This window comes from Diceros bicornis, chromosome 38 (genome assembly GCF_020826845.1).
Source record: "Diceros bicornis minor isolate mBicDic1 chromosome 38, mDicBic1.mat.cur, whole genome shotgun sequence".
Lineage (NCBI taxonomy): Eukaryota > Metazoa > Chordata > Mammalia > Perissodactyla > Rhinocerotidae > Diceros > Diceros bicornis.
Window position 1 is genome coordinate 3,536,930 of NC_080777.1, and position 15,385 is coordinate 3,552,314.

The 15,385-nt window shown below is 41.5% G+C and overlaps 2 protein-coding genes across 2 annotated transcripts in view; one reads left to right on the forward strand and one right to left on the reverse strand.

Moving 5' to 3' along the window:
- OPN3 (opsin 3) overlaps positions 1 to 13,127 on the forward strand; it is a 47,141-nt gene extending 34,014 nt beyond the window's left edge. Inside the window, exons 2-4 of the mRNA XM_058533550.1 lie at positions 1,691 to 2,010; positions 8,306 to 8,557; positions 11,494 to 13,127. Of these exons, the coding sequence (XP_058389533.1) occupies positions 1,691 to 2,010; positions 8,306 to 8,557; positions 11,494 to 11,757 (836 nt within the window). The 3' untranslated portion in view covers positions 11,758 to 13,127. The remainder of the gene's footprint in view (positions 1 to 1,690; positions 2,011 to 8,305; positions 8,558 to 11,493) is intronic.
- Positions 13,128 to 13,924: 797 nt separating this feature from the next.
- KMO (kynurenine 3-monooxygenase) overlaps positions 13,925 to 15,385 on the reverse strand; it is a 45,521-nt gene continuing 44,060 nt past the window's right edge. The window contains exon 15 of the mRNA XM_058533917.1: positions 13,925 to 14,130. Coding sequence (XP_058389900.1) covers positions 13,972 to 14,130 — 159 coding nt within the window. The 3' untranslated portion in view covers positions 13,925 to 13,971. The remainder of the gene's footprint in view (positions 14,131 to 15,385) is intronic.

Sequence of the window (15,385 nt, forward strand, 5' to 3'; positions counted from 1 at the left end):
AACCAAAGCTAAAGTCTCAAGAGATTATATGAATTGCCGAAGTTACAGAGCTATTTAGTGGGGACCTGGAACTCACTCCAGCCCTCTTGAAAATCTACCCTCCACACCCCCACCCTCCTTCTCAGTCTTATTTCCATTCTCCGCAGAGCCACTTTCTCTACAATCTCTCTTGAGCCACTCATTCAACAGATATTCATGCCAATGTGTTCTAGAGAGCTCACAATTTCATTGTCTCCCTCATAACTGCTCATACACCTTGTGGGTTTTGCCTTTGTTAATGTGATCACTCTCTCTACTCATCACTCAGATTGGATATCTCCAAGTTACTCTTGACTCCTCTCTCTCCCTCCCTCTTCATATTCAGTAAGCTGACAGATTCTATATTGATATTAATTGCTAAATGTCTCTGGAATCCCGACTTTGCTGTTCATACCTTTAAAGGTAGCCTAATTCAGGCCCCATCCTATCTTGCCTGGACGATTGCAATAGCCTGCAAGCTGGTTTCACGCACTGGACTGTGTTTCGAGTTCTATACTGCTGCTAGAATGAGTGTCCTTACAGAGGAAAAGGAGAACTTAACCGTTGTCACTTTAGTGCTTAAAAAGCATGACAGTAACAGATTTATAATTCACTATTTTATACAGGAAAAGGTTTTTTAAAAAAAGACACAAACAAAAAAACCTTAGCAAGAAATTAAAAGCCTTTCTCAGGATGGCCTCATCTGCCCTTTCACACCTTGTCTCTCCTTCATGTCCTCTGAGCACTGGCGTCTCTGAATCCTCTCATCATTTTTAGAGCCTTTAATGGCCTCCATGCTCCAGTATATAATTCTTCATGCTTCCTGGAACGTGCTTCTCCTGCCTGTTCACAGAGGCCCCCAATTCTGTGACTTCCACAGCACATTGTAGCAGAACTGTAGCCGTTACACCTTGTGCGGTCTTACGGCAGTTTGCATCTGCAGTCCCTCCAGACACCTAGGGCTCTGCGTCCCGGTCATTGAAGCTCCAGTGTTGGCACAGTGCCCACCACACAGTAGGTGCTCACAGGAGCTTGTTGAGTGAATGAATCACCCTCTGGGGAGAGGCAGAGAAATAAACGAGTAGTGTTGTTCAAGTGTATTTGTTGCCACATAGAGGTGTCAGTGAAGACCTCGGGCGCACGGAGGACTTCACCCCCTCGTCAGCAGTGCCCACACGTGAATGGCTCCCAGGCTGCCATCTGCTGGCAGGTAGGGTAGGGCAGGCCCTGCATAACTTGACTAACTTTGGTCAGTTCACACTGGTGGAACCCACTCTGACTTCGTCTCTGGCAGCTGAATCAGGCACAGCTGGGAGAAGGCAAAACCAAAAGAGACACTGGCATGGCAACTCCCCACCTTGCTCCACAGTGTCTCTTAGCAGAAAATTTAACACAATGGCTGCATCAGTGGGGCGGGGCTGCTTTTAGGGCTTTTATTTCTGGCCCGCTACAACTCACAGGCTATTTTCTAGTCCACGTTTTCTTGTATGGGTAAATATATTTCCAGTCCATATCCTGGGGAGGTGAGGCGTTATTCCTCTTAGGTGTTTCAGCTCTTAGAGCCCCTCGGTGGTGCAGACGCTTTGTGAGTATCTCCAGTGGAGGATGTGTGGCCTCTGTCGTGTCTGTCTGCCCTGGTCATGCTGTACTGTCTCCTTTCCTCTTCCTGCAGGGATTGTTTCCATCTCCACCCTGACTGTGCTGGCCTATGAACGTTACATTCGCGTGGTCCACGCCAGAGTGATCAATTTCTCCTGGGCCTGGAGGGCCATTACCTACATCTGGCTGTACTCGCTGGCCTGGTCAGGAGCGCCTCTCCTGGGCTGGAACAGGTACATCCTGGACATACACGGACTGGGCTGCGCCGTGGACTGGAAATCCAAGGACGCCAACGATGCCTCCTTTGTGCTTTTCCTATTTCTTGGCTGCCTGGTGGTGCCCGTGGGCGTCATAGCCCATTGCTATGGCCATATTCTGTATTCGGTTCGAATGGTGAGTTGAAGACTAAAACGCCCCACTCCAAACCACGTCCAGGGTAGAAAATTTTGTGTGGAAGAGAATCAAACCCTTCCTCCGTGATCAGTGGTTCCCCACAGCGGGAGCACCTCTAGGGACTTCCCATTTGAGAGAATTTTGTACTATGAGTCACTCTCTGAAGTGATCAATGAGGAAACATTGATTCTCTCTATGCCACTCACCAAACCAGAAAAAGGAAATCAAGGAGTTCTGGACAGACAAAGTCAACAACAACCGAAAAACCCTACTTTCTCCAGCACTCTTAGAATGAAAGAACTCTAACAAGGAAATTCCACACTTCCTATAATTTTATTCATTCAAAGGTCACGTAAACCCCTAGAGAATAGTACAGATATTTGGTCTGGAAATCACTTTGGAGTCACAAAGGACCAGAGGTGACCACAGGCAGGTTTCCTGTCGGATGCTAGCAAGGACGTCTGTAGTAACAGAGTGTGGGGCACATCCCATCCCAGTCTCTAACTTCACTCCTTCCTCACTCGCTGCTTCTCCCTCCTCCATTGTCTTCTTCATCGAAACTCTCCAGTCTCGTGCTCACTCTGCCAAACCCCTCTAGCTTTCACCTCTTTTTTGTTTAATCAAACTTAGCCATGTGCATCGCTTTAAATCATGACTCATTGCCCTCAACTTCCGTGTTCCAACTTTCTTCATACACAACTATTTTGTAAAAAAAAGAAAAAGAAAAGATTCCCACATCAGTCTAGCCATCTGTCTTCTCCGTGCCGATAGTCTACCCACAAAGAGGAGCTGCAGAAAAACCATACCGGGTTCCCAGTGTCCATACTCAGATGTCCTCTCAGCCGTGTCTAGCAATCCTTGGATCCCTAGAAGTTCCACTGTTTCTACACCATTGCTGCTACAGATCCCCAACTCTCATTTTAATCTCTTGCCCTACTATCCCTCCCTCCTTCTTATCAAATAATCATGCTTATTTATTGGGCAAAATAAAGCCACTATCAAGCAATTCCTCAACACCTTGCCTCTGTTTGTACAAACCTGTGTGTTCACCCTCATTCTTTGACCCCTTTCTTCAGTTACGGGGTAATGGGAAACGTCTCTCAAGACCAAGCTGATCCTAGATTCTGGTTTTCCCCCCAACTCCATTCTCTGCCCCAGGGACCTCTCTCAAATAATAATTTTCTCTTTCACTTATATCTTAAATCCCTCCTTTACTACTCACTCTTTCCTTTTAATATATAACCATGCTAATTTAATTCAAAAGCAAAATCTACTCTCAGCTCCCTCGAGTTATCACTTTATTTCTCTCATCACTGCTAACTCAGAGATTCATTGGTGGCTTTTGGTGCTACATCATCACTCATTAAGCATTCATTTCACCAATATTTATTGAGTCTCTAGAATGTACCAATTACTTACTGTTAATGGACTGAATGTTTTTGTACTCCCAAAATTCATATGTGGAAGCCTTAACCCCCAGTTGATGGAATTGGAGATGGCCCTTTAGGTGGTAATTTGGGTTATATGATGTCGTGAGAGTGGGGCCCTCATGATGGGATTAGTGCCCTTATGGGAAAAGGAAGAGAGACCAGAGGGCACTCTCTCAGTTTCTCTCTCTCTCAGTCTACCATATGAGAACACAGAGAGAGGGCAGCCATCTCCAAGCCAAGAAAAGATGCCTCAGAATCAAACCTACCTTGCTGGTACCTTGACTTTAGACTTCCCAGCCTCTAGATCTGTGAGAAGTAAATTTCTGTTGTTTAAGCCACTAAGTCTATGGTATTTTATTATGGAAGCCCAAGCTGACTAAGATGTTTACTGGGCTCTGAGGATACAGCAATGTACAAAATATAGCCCCTGCCTCAAAGAGTTTGTAGTCTAGTAAATTCACCTAGCATTTATTCCTCAACCCATTGCAAATTGGCACCTCCTTCCTCTACCGCACTCTCACAGAAACAGCCCTCATTAGGGTCGTTGATGATCTCCCAAATGTTAGATCCAATGATACATTTCTGTTTCTTTTTTTTTTTTTATGGCATCTGTGGCATCTGAGACTTGTCCCGTTGTTGACACCTTCCACTTAACCGGGGATTTTCTCCTTCCATTGTTTTTAGGACTCCATTCTCTCCTATCTTTATTGCTGACTCTCTGGCCCCATCTTCTTAAGTCTTTCAAGGGCTTTTCCTTGGGCCTCCCCAGCAATCTGTGTTTAGCTTTCATCTCACACTGCACACTAGCCTTGGGCGATCTCACGTAACTGCCAGGATTTCCCCTTCTAACAATAGCTTGGTGACTCTGACATCTCAATTTCTCATCAGGTTGTTCTTCTGACCTCTACCACACCCTCACAGTCAATTGCCTGTTGAACACCTCCACTTAGATGGTCCACAGATTTGTCAAATTCAACATGTGTGAAGATGAATTGGTCATCTTTTCTCCCAAATCTGCTACTCCTCCATTCCTTTCACAGTGAATGGTCATCATTCCTAGCTACCTAAGCCAGAAACTGGGGAGTAATCTTTGACTATTCCTCATTCATGTCTCCCCCCACACCCAACTAATTATCAATTTTTATCTATTCAGCTTCAAATATTTTTCCATATATCCTTTTTTCCCCCTCCATCTTCCAGACTCTATTCAAAAGGATCTTAGTTTTTCTTCCTTTATTCTTGTTTTTCTCTAATCCATTTTTTCCACACTGCCACCAGAATAATTGTTCTCAAATGCAAATTTTCTCATGTCCTTACCCAGCTTAAAATCCTTTAGGAGTTCCACTGCCTTCATGGTTAAAAATAAAGCCCCTGAGGCCGGCCCGGTGGCACAAGCAGTTAAGTGTGCACGCTCCACTTCGGCGGCCCGGGGTTCACAAGTTCGGATCCGGGCACACACCAACGCACCGCTTGTCAAGCCATGCTTGTCCAATATAAAGTAAAGGGGCACAGAAGAGGAAGACGGGCACGGATGTTAGCCCAGGGCCAATCTTCTTCAAGAAAAAAGGGGAGGATTGGCATCGGATGTTAGCTCAGGGCTAGTCCTCCTCACAAAATAAAAAATAAAAAAATAAAGCCCTTGAGTGTGACTACCAGGTCCTTCATGGCCATCTCTTGTCTGCCTCTCCACCCTCATTTTTTGACATGCCCTCCCTCTTGCTACCTGAGGCTCCAGCCAACTGCAATATTTCTTGTTCCCAGAACTTGACATGTGTTCCTTACCTCTTTACCTTAGCACACTTCCTTTGGAACATTCTGTCTCTCCTCCTTACTTGGCTACTTCTACTCACCCCAGAAGGCTGAGATCAGGATCTTCCTGCTCTTACCCACCTCTGAATCAGTTACCCATCCTGTATATTCCCATGGCCCTCCCTAATCACCTCCCTCACTGCATGTATCACCTATGGAAGCAGAATGTTTGTGTGCCTGTCACCCTCACCAAATAGTGAATTCCACAGGAGCTGAGACCCAGTCTTATTTATTTCTTCACTTATAGCTGCAATGGTACCTGCATGCTATGGGTGATCAGAGACTGTTTTTGGTGAGTTATAGGCAGAGGGCATGAGAAGGGGAAGTGGAGGAAGTACAAAGAGATTTGACTTTAGACAGTGCGGAAACCTCAACACAGAACTTGGTGCAAGGCTTTGCCTCTGTTTTCTTCTCCGGTGGGGTGACTCAGAACAGTAATGGACACGTAGCTACTCACTCGAGAATGAGAACTGACAGTGAAGTCTTTGAAAATCTGCAGGTGTCCGGATCAATAAGCACTAGGCATCTACCATTTACATGGGCAGAGGACACAGAGAGAAAATTCCGGGGAATTTGTCTTAGGTGGTTTATCCTTTAAGACAAACTCAACTGTGATGAGCTTTTGCTTGATCCACAGCAATTTTGAAAAATATCTTCAATTATTGAACAAAGAGGGCGAGACATGAAGTAGAGCTCTTTATTTGGAAAACATTGAATGAGCTAAGTGAAGGACTAGAGAATGATAAAACAGAGAGGCCAAAGAGAGATAAATGAAAACTAACCATGGAAACTTCACATATACAAGCCCCAAAAATCTGAAACATTAGTCAGGATCTTCTCCTTATACTAAAGAGGAACTGGGAAAATATAGACCAGTATTTTCGTAAATTAACTTGTCTAGCATTCATGTAATCCTAAGATGCTAAATGAGTGCTCTGCTTTGATAAATGGCAAGAGAGGTTGGGAATTGACTGGCCAAGAAAAAGGTACAGATAAAACTAATGGGGACCTGGGGAACAGATCATTGAGATGTGGTTCTATTACTAGTTAATTGAAACTCTGATGAGTCAAAAATCATGATTCCGAATATCTTATAGTCTCATAAAAGTACATATGCATGTAAGTATGTTAGTTTCAAATATAATTCAAATATAAACAAATGTTTAATCTTGAAAATAATTCCACAAAGTCATATGGGTGGAACTGGGACCCAACATCTGTTAATTCTAGGAGGTTATCCGTTTTAACCTCTTTTGCTCTCTACTTTGACAGAAGGTAGCTGAGTTGCTGAACATCACACAGGGAGCAAAAGTGGTGACTCTGGGATATGAACCCAGATCTCCTAATTCTAAATCTGGAACTTTTACTAGAACTCCCCAGCCTCCTGAAAAACTCTAGGGAAGAACTTCCACACCCTAAAAAATGCTGTTCTGAAAATAGACTGTCACATTAAATAGAACAATTTCTTGTACAATAGAATTGCACACACAGATAGTAATAGTACCAGATATTTAACACCCACTCCCACACCCACATATTCTCTCTACTCTAAAAAAAATCAACCATTTTAAATATCCATGTTTTCTTCTGTTCTTTGTTAATACGAATACATGATTCTAAAAAGAATATAGTTTCTTAAATATAATTTTAGATGATATCAATAATTCAGATGTACCAATTCAAATATATTTTTAAAAACTATAAGCCCATGTTCTAACTGATTTATTTGGAAATGTTTTTCCTTAATTTTTATGCTAATGCTAGAAATAAAAGGAACACATAGAGTTTGTTGAAATGCAATAAATTTCCCAGTTTAAAATTATATACTAAGTATAAACAGTATGCCAGATACTTTTTTTAATCAATATATAAAGCATTTGTGTTTTTGTGGCAAAATTAGCTTCTTAGGATGGTCAGAAATAACCATTTTATTTTATTTATTTTTTTATTTTTATTTTTTTGTGTGAGGAAGATCAGCCCTGAGCTAACATCCATGCTAATCCTCCTCTTTTTTTGCTGAGGAAGACCGGCTCTGCGCTAACATCTATTGCCAATCCTCCTCCTTTTTTTCCCCCAAAGCTGCAGTAGTTGTATGTCATAGTTGCACATCCTTCTAGTTGCTGTATGTGGGACGTGGAGTGCGCGCACTTAACTGCTAAGCCCCGGGGCCAGCCCCAACCATTTTATTTAAGAAATATTTATTTATTTATTTATTTGTTTGTTTATTTATTCATGTATTCCTTTGGTATACAGGAATATTCTCTCCCTAACCTTAATATCACGTTTATAATAATAATAGGAGGAGGTTCTAAAGAACCTTTTTTGTGAGAAACTCAAAGAACTTTTAGACTGTGGGCCATTACTCCTCAATACTTTTACTGGGAACAAACTAGGAGTAGATAGACTGATTTTAGAGGAATGGGGCTACCCGGATTTTACCAAGAGCTCTCTTCTGCAACTGAGCCCCTGAGGAAACCAACCACGAACAAATCCCTCATCAAATCCCACTGGATAGTTATTAGCTGTGAATTGGAAGTCATAGTCGTTTCCAGGAAGAATTCCTTTGGGAATTAAGTTCTCATCAAGACCAGCTGTAGGCCGAACCATGCAGAACTCCTGACATCATGTGTTTACTGGCTGGTTTGAGAAGGTGAGGATGATGCTCTACATAAAAGGGTTTCCAGGATCATGGAGAAATTGTTTCCAATTTATCATGATGATTTCAGGCAGTCTTTTAGCAGCTTGAAGATCGAGGCAAAATAAGTCATTGTATTCTTCTTTAAGTCGATTAGAAAACATTAAAAACTATTAGAGGATCTAAGAGGCTGTGTGGTTCCATGTACTATGTGAGAGGGGAGGAGACTGAGGCCCAGAGGGATTGAGGTCTGGACCCAGCTGCAGGTCCCGGATCAGAAGTCAGCCCCCCAAGGTCCCTTTCAGTTCTCCTTCCGTTAAGGCGGGGCCAAGAGTGTGTTGTCTGAATATCTGTCATAAAAACATCAAAAGACAGTGAGGCTTTCATGTTCAACCCTTTCCTTTCCTTCTCCTTTCTGTAGCTTCGTTGTGTTGAAGATCTTCAGACAATTCAAGTGATGAAGATTTTAAGATATGAAAAGAAAGTGGCCAAAATGTGCTTTTTAATGATATTCACCTTCCTGATCCTTTGGATGCCTTACATCGTGATCTGTTTCTTGGTGGTTAATGGCTATGGACACCTGGTCACTCCAACAGTATCTATTGTCTCATACCTCTTTGCTAAATCAAGCACTGTATATAATCCGATTATTTATGTCTTCATGATCAGAAAGGTAAGCTTTGTAATTAACTGATTGTTTTCACCACATGTGTGGGATTGTTGGAAAATATAATACTTTTATAGAGATTATTCAGAGCAGCTTCAATGATAAAAACCTAAATCAAGAATTTTATAGGAAAGTAAATGCATCGGGAAGAAATGTAGTATATTCCAAAAGAAAATAATAACAATTCTAAGCTTTAGATGGAGGAGGTTCACACTTGTTAGGTATAATTCTGTTAAAATTAATATTTAATTCATCAGAAAACATTTTATGTCTAGTAATACTAACAACCAAAGTCAAAGTTAATAATTCATTTAAAATTCTGACTATAACATGAAGATTACATCATTTGTCTTTACAAAACACCGTGAAATAGGCACAAATATTATTCCTTATTTTATTTACAGATTATGAAACAGGTTCAGAGAAGTTAAATAACTTGCCTGATCCAGGAATTGTTCGTCCTGGATTTGAAACTGGTTTGCTTAAATCTCAAGATTCCATGCTCGTACATCCTCACTTGGGTTATAGGTACCGTTAGCAGTTGGTTGGGGTATTTTTCCCGTGCCATGGCCAGTGTGTAGGTAAAATTAATGTGGCTCAAGAACTTCCCCTAGATCTGCTGGGAAGCTTATTATCTGTTTCTGTAGTAGAAAGGTTTTGACTTGATGGTTGTCAGCCATGACTATAAGAGCCCTCATTATGACTGATATGAAGCCGAGCTTCTGAGATACAAAGTTTAAAGATCAGAGAATTTAAAAGTTATGAATAATGGTTAATTACAGTATTGGAATTTTAAAATAACAGGTCATATTAATAACAGGCAAAATAACTACTCTGCTCAAGAGTTTGGAAAAAGAGGGCACTTTTTAACCCTATAACGTTTATTGCTAAATTTCTTCTTTCTTCTTATGCTCTTCATCTATCTTGAATGTTGTTGGTTTACCTTCTCCGTGAGCTTACTCTCACATGGCTTCAATCTCCTTTCACGGATGGCCTTTCTCTCTCTTTCATGTTTCCTTGCATTTGTCTATTTCCTTGAACACAGAGATTTTTAACTTGGAGTCCTTAGAATCTGAGAATTACTTGAATTGTCCTCAGGAGAGCCATTGGAACCCCTGAAATTGTTTATAAAACTTTCTGAGAATACGCACGTGTGAATTTTTCTAGTGAGATGGATTATAACTTTAATTTTCTGAAGGAGTATAAGACCTGCATATTTTAAGGATTGCCACCTCAACAGGCAAAGTACATTTTAAATACGATAACTAACAATTATTTTTTTGTCCTTTCTCTGGGCCAATGGGCTGTAAACCAGTGCTTTTAAAATTTTAATGTGTATGCATCACACCTGGAGATCTTGTAAAATAATTGTGCATATTCTGATTCAGTTTGGTCTGGGTGCCCAAGATTCTGCATTTCTGACAAGCTCCCACATGGTCCTGATGTTTCTGTTTCCCAGGAGCACACTTTAAACAGAAAATCTAAAAGACACAATAAACAAATAAAATGATGGTCCTTATCCTCAAGGAGCTTACCATTTATATGAGAAAACATTTTTTGACATACATACTATATTTAATCCTTATGATAATTTGTCTTTGGCGCTCAAGCTGATATACCAAACGATAGTTTGGTGAATAAATAAAGTCTCAAACAAATATTTTTTTTTTTTTTTTTGTGAGGAGGACCAGCCCTGAGCTAACATCCAATGCCAATCCTCCTCTTTTTTGCTGAGGAAGACTGGCCCTGGGCTAACATCCATGCCCATCTTCCTCTACTTTGTATGGGACGCCGCCACAGCATGGCCTAACAAGCGGTGCGTCGGTGCTCACCCGGGATCCGAACCGGCGAACCCCGGGCCGCCACAGCGGAACGTGCGCACTTAACCGCTTGCACCACCGGGCTGGCCCCTCAAACAAATATTTTTAAATGTGAGTATAAATTAAGTGCTGACCTATATAAATGGGGTTCAAAGAAGACAGAAATCAATGTAGCTATTTATTATACTTTTCATTGACATTTTCTGATCTGGAAAAGCCCACGTATTACATTTCATTTTGCTCTAATCAAAGGGGATAAAAATTAAATTAAGTAACCTTGTATTTATATGTTTTCTTGGTCATGGTAGACTGACTATTGTAACAAACAACGCAGCATTTCAGTGGACCAACAGGAGAGAGTTTATTCCTCATTCAGATCAGAGTCCACAGCCCAGTGGAGGAGATGGGATCTGCTCCATATGGTCATTTAGGAATCTAGGTTCCTTCCATGTTGTGATGTTACCATCTTCAGACCTTGACCTTCAAGGTTCTTGTAGAAGGAAAGAGCAGGCAGGAGCCTCTGAAAGGAGGCAGAGAAATATGGTTCAGAGTTGTACCCAGGACAGAGAGAAGAATCATGGGTGCTGGTGAACACTGACAGTCTCTGCTGTAGTATTTTTTCTCCAACTGATTCGTAATCTTGACAGAAAAAAAAATTCTTCACCTAATTAAAGGAACATCAGTGAGTACACCAGGCTGTAAACTCTACCAGGGAGGGCCTTGTCTGTCTTTGCTGCCCACAGTACCCCAGATTGTAGCACAGTGGCTGTCACCTATAGGTGCTCACTGAGTGTTTGTGGACTGAATTAATGTTCAAAATCCCCTAGAGAAATAGATCTAGCTGCCCTTGTAAAAGGTGTACACAACTTGAATCTGTGGAGATTATAAAGTACTGAAATAGTCCTACATGGTCTGGTTAAGAAGAATTATAATAAATAAAAAGCATGAAAGAACCAGGGTTACTTAGCTAGATCTGAGCATTACCACCTAACCCCACACCCACATCAGCTAACAAATAAAAAAGAACAACCCAAATGAAACTTAACTAATTTTCTTCAATGTTAATCCAAATTAAGGGCTGAACTTTTACTTAATATTCAACTTTATTCTCTCTCTGCCCAGTTCCGAAGATCCCTTTTACAGCTCGTCTGTTTCCGACTGCTGAGATGCCAGCGGCCTGCGAAAGACCAACCGGCGGTTGGAGGTGAGATGCAGATCAGACCCATTGTGATGTCACAGAAAGACGGGGACAGGCCAAAGAAAAAAGTGACTTTCAACTCTTCTTCCATCATTTTTATCATCACCAGTGATGAATCACTATCAGTCCATGACAGTGACAAAGTCAATGGGTCAAAGGTTGATGTGATCCAAGTTCGTCCTTTATAGGAGTGAATAATGATAATAAAAGATGGGACCTTACGTCTGACACCACTTTTAGATTTCCATTATAAGGACTATTTGGGAGCCAATCCCCATTCTGTGTAATATCAACAGAACTTTGGTGGCCCAGCAGGAGATCTGAACCTCCCATATGTTCTCTGGTCTCCAGAAGCAATCAAGCAAGACAAATTCTTTTAATTTAATGGGTGCTTTACGTAATGAAAAACCAATTGTGGCACAAGATGGGTGTCTGGCACCATCAACTTCCAACACGTTGGAAATTTTCATTTCAAATATATTTTTAAATGACTATATTTTCCAAGGCACATAATACATTTTTCTCAAATACGTAGCTGTGAGAATAACTTTGTCTCACACACAGGTGTGAAATAGCTAGAAAATCTTGAATGTTCTGTAGTGTTGGGTCCTATTCAGTCTCACGTCAAATGTTTGACCAAATTTATGAAAGAGACGATTCTAGGATGAAAAAGAAAATCAATCCCCTAACGTTATCTGAAACAAAAGACTGTTGCTGTATGTGTAGTGTGATAAAGTGGAGCTTCAGATGAATGTGCTGCTGAGCAAGCTTTAGAAGACACTACTAGAAAGCATCACAGCAAAGAAAATAGGATGATGAATTTCAAGGTATCCTGGTATATAGGTAATCATACATCAGTAGAGGATGTGCATGGAGAAGATGGTGTTGATGGCAGATGGGTGTCTCCATCTATTTCGTTTCAAACCCGACCATGGCAGTATTACTCTGTCCTTTTAATAATTGCCCACAATTTTGCCAAGAGTTCTGCATTTAGAAAAGGAGTTCCAAGCAAAAAACCAAACAAACCTACATTTGAAGGGAGAAGAAAGTAAGTGTAGAATGTAGTCATAAAATGTATTATTTAATCTGTATTGCTCTTCAGTCAGTTCACTGGATAATTAGTGGTCGGTGTTAGTGAAGAGGCCATTTTTCCATGTCATTGTTTAGACTACACATAGATTATTAGAATTCAAGGATTTCTTTGACAATATAGAAAATAAACACTGAATCATTTTATTTTATTGCCTAATTTTTATTCTTAGATGACTATCCTACTGGTGTTGAATCTTCATAGTTAATTGTGTTTGAAGGCCTTCTAAATGATTTAGTCAGCCCATTGAGGAAGGAAGAACCAAAGAAAACGTTTTTCCTACGTGAACTTTTGAAAATCAAGTGTATTGCTGGTTCTGCCACAGCCTGTAGCTCAAGAATAAGTCAGTAAATTGCTTCTGAGAGTCTGAAATGGAATAAAATATGGCATCATAGCTCTACAAAGACTGTCTCCCCTGTTTCCTCTCCGCTCTCTTGTGTATGTAGATATTTAATTTATAAATAAAACCCTTCCTATCTTTCACTTAGTATGGCATCAGTAGCCTGTTTTTTTTTTTAAAGATTTTATTTATTTATTTTTACCCCCCAAAGCCCCAGTAGATTGTTGTACGTCATAGCTGCACATCCTTCTAGTTGCTGTATGTGGGACGTGGCCTCAGCATGGCCGGAGAAGCGGTACGTCGGTGCGCGCCCGGGATCCGAACCTGGGCCGCCAGCAGCGGAGCGCGCGCACTTAACCGCTAAGCCACGGGGCCGGCCGGAGTAGCCTGTTTTTAATATTCAGAAGATAATACTGGCATTTGAAGACGGGGAAATAAAATCAATTCATTTTGTAACTCTCTAGAGCGCCCCGAATTCCTCATTTACATTTCTAGTTTTATCAGGTGAATCTGACCCCCGTGCTTAGGTCAGTTCCATCCAGGTGATGAAAGTGTGGTTTACATATTAGGCAAATTGTAATTTTTAGTCCAGGGTGTTGAGTCAATCCTTTTGTGACCTCTATTGTGTCCTTTAAAGAAAACGTGTGATCAGTGTCTTCCTCGAGGCCTCTGAGGCCTTACTTTTTGAGAAGTGAAAGAGACCTTAGTCATTGCACTGTTATTATTTTTAGAATGACCCAGCCTCAGCGTAGTGATGTGGGGAAGTTGTGTGCTGCACCTTGAAACGGTGGGTGTTTTTTTTTTTTCAATAATTGCAATGAACACACAGAGAAATTCTACATTGAATTTAATTATGTTAACAAATATCTTCCATTAGTGAATTAAATATGATGATGGAAACGTGGTTTTGATCCTTAGTTTTGATTACAGATAAATCAAGTATTTGCTACTTCAAGACTTTTATATCATCTGCTAGTGACTCTGTAGGGTTTGCAGTCCTTCATTTTGGAAGTAAGTGACCCAGTCCCATGGTCTTCTCAAGTAGCCCAGGCGTGACACAGAGCGCATAAGTAGGTAGGTACTGCCGATGGCTATCAGTGTTCCAAAGAAAAAGAGTCCTTTGTTTACAACCTGCAAAAACAGCAAGAACTCTCATTTTATTTGTCCAGAGATTAAAATCTTGAAATAGACTTCATTCTTCAAAGACGTTGTATACAATTTCCTCTTTGTTCTCTAACCTGAGACAGCATGACCACTAGGTCAAGTCCTGCAATGCTAGTAAGGTCGAGAACTCGGAGCTTCCCTCGTCCCTCTCCCCTTCTCTCTCTCTTCCCAGAAGCACCTCATTCTGTGTACTGTATAAGGAATTCTTCGCAGTCAGCCTTTGTACAGTTAACAAAAAACTCCCCACAGTTTAGAAAAAAGAGCTGTGAACTCTTAGAAGAGTCCTATGATGAAGCCACAAACGATTCAGTCACTGCTCAGACCCTGCAGAAAGTCCCCATGAGAAGAGAGATGGGCCTGGTGGCCTCTGTGACTCAGAAGAGTCTTTACCACCTGCAGTATATCAACAACACAAGGCGAGGCTCATTCTAGTCTGGGTCAGGCGCCCTGCTGTACCATCCTGACCTTTCTCTCACTGCACTTACTGTCCTGCATTCGAACTGCCTGTCACTGTCTCTTTCCCCTACTAGGTTGCAGCTCCTTGAGGACCAGGATCCTATTTTATTCATCTTTGTATGAATAAGTCTAGATTCCTTCCAATCCATTGTCCGCACAGCAAAGTAGTCTTTCTAAAACCCACACCTGAGTCCGATAGCCTCCTTCGGTCTCCCTGATTCCCTCAAAATAATATTCTTGATGTTTAAGGCCCTGCTCACCATTCCAGCTCCACCTCTGGCCCTCCTCACATGGACGTGCTGCCTTCCAGCGCCGCCGAAATACTTGCCATTCCCTCTCCGGACGTGGGAGAGGTTGCTTCAGTCTCCCCGGACCTGGCCCACCCCCGTTCCCTCCAGGGGCAGTGTGTGCCTCTCCCCTGCAACTGTCCGTCTCCCTCCCTAAGTTGTGTGAAGGGCAGGGACTGCTTCTTATTTATCTGCGTGCCCAGCTCAGTGTCTACACACTAAATAAAACTCTGTTGAATGAACCAAGTTGTACAATTTCCAAAGTGGAAAATCAGGAATCTGAGTGTCCATTTGGTGTCATCAACGGGTCAGCAGCCTAAAATGACTGTGGCATAGCATTACATTGGAATTAGATTGTGTTTTGTAAGTGTCCAAATTAAACCCGTAAGAGTATTGCATGAAGTAAAAGTCAATGGCTAAATAAAAGTAAAAAGTCACATTGCTAAAATAAAGTAAAAAGTTTAGAAATATTAGCATCA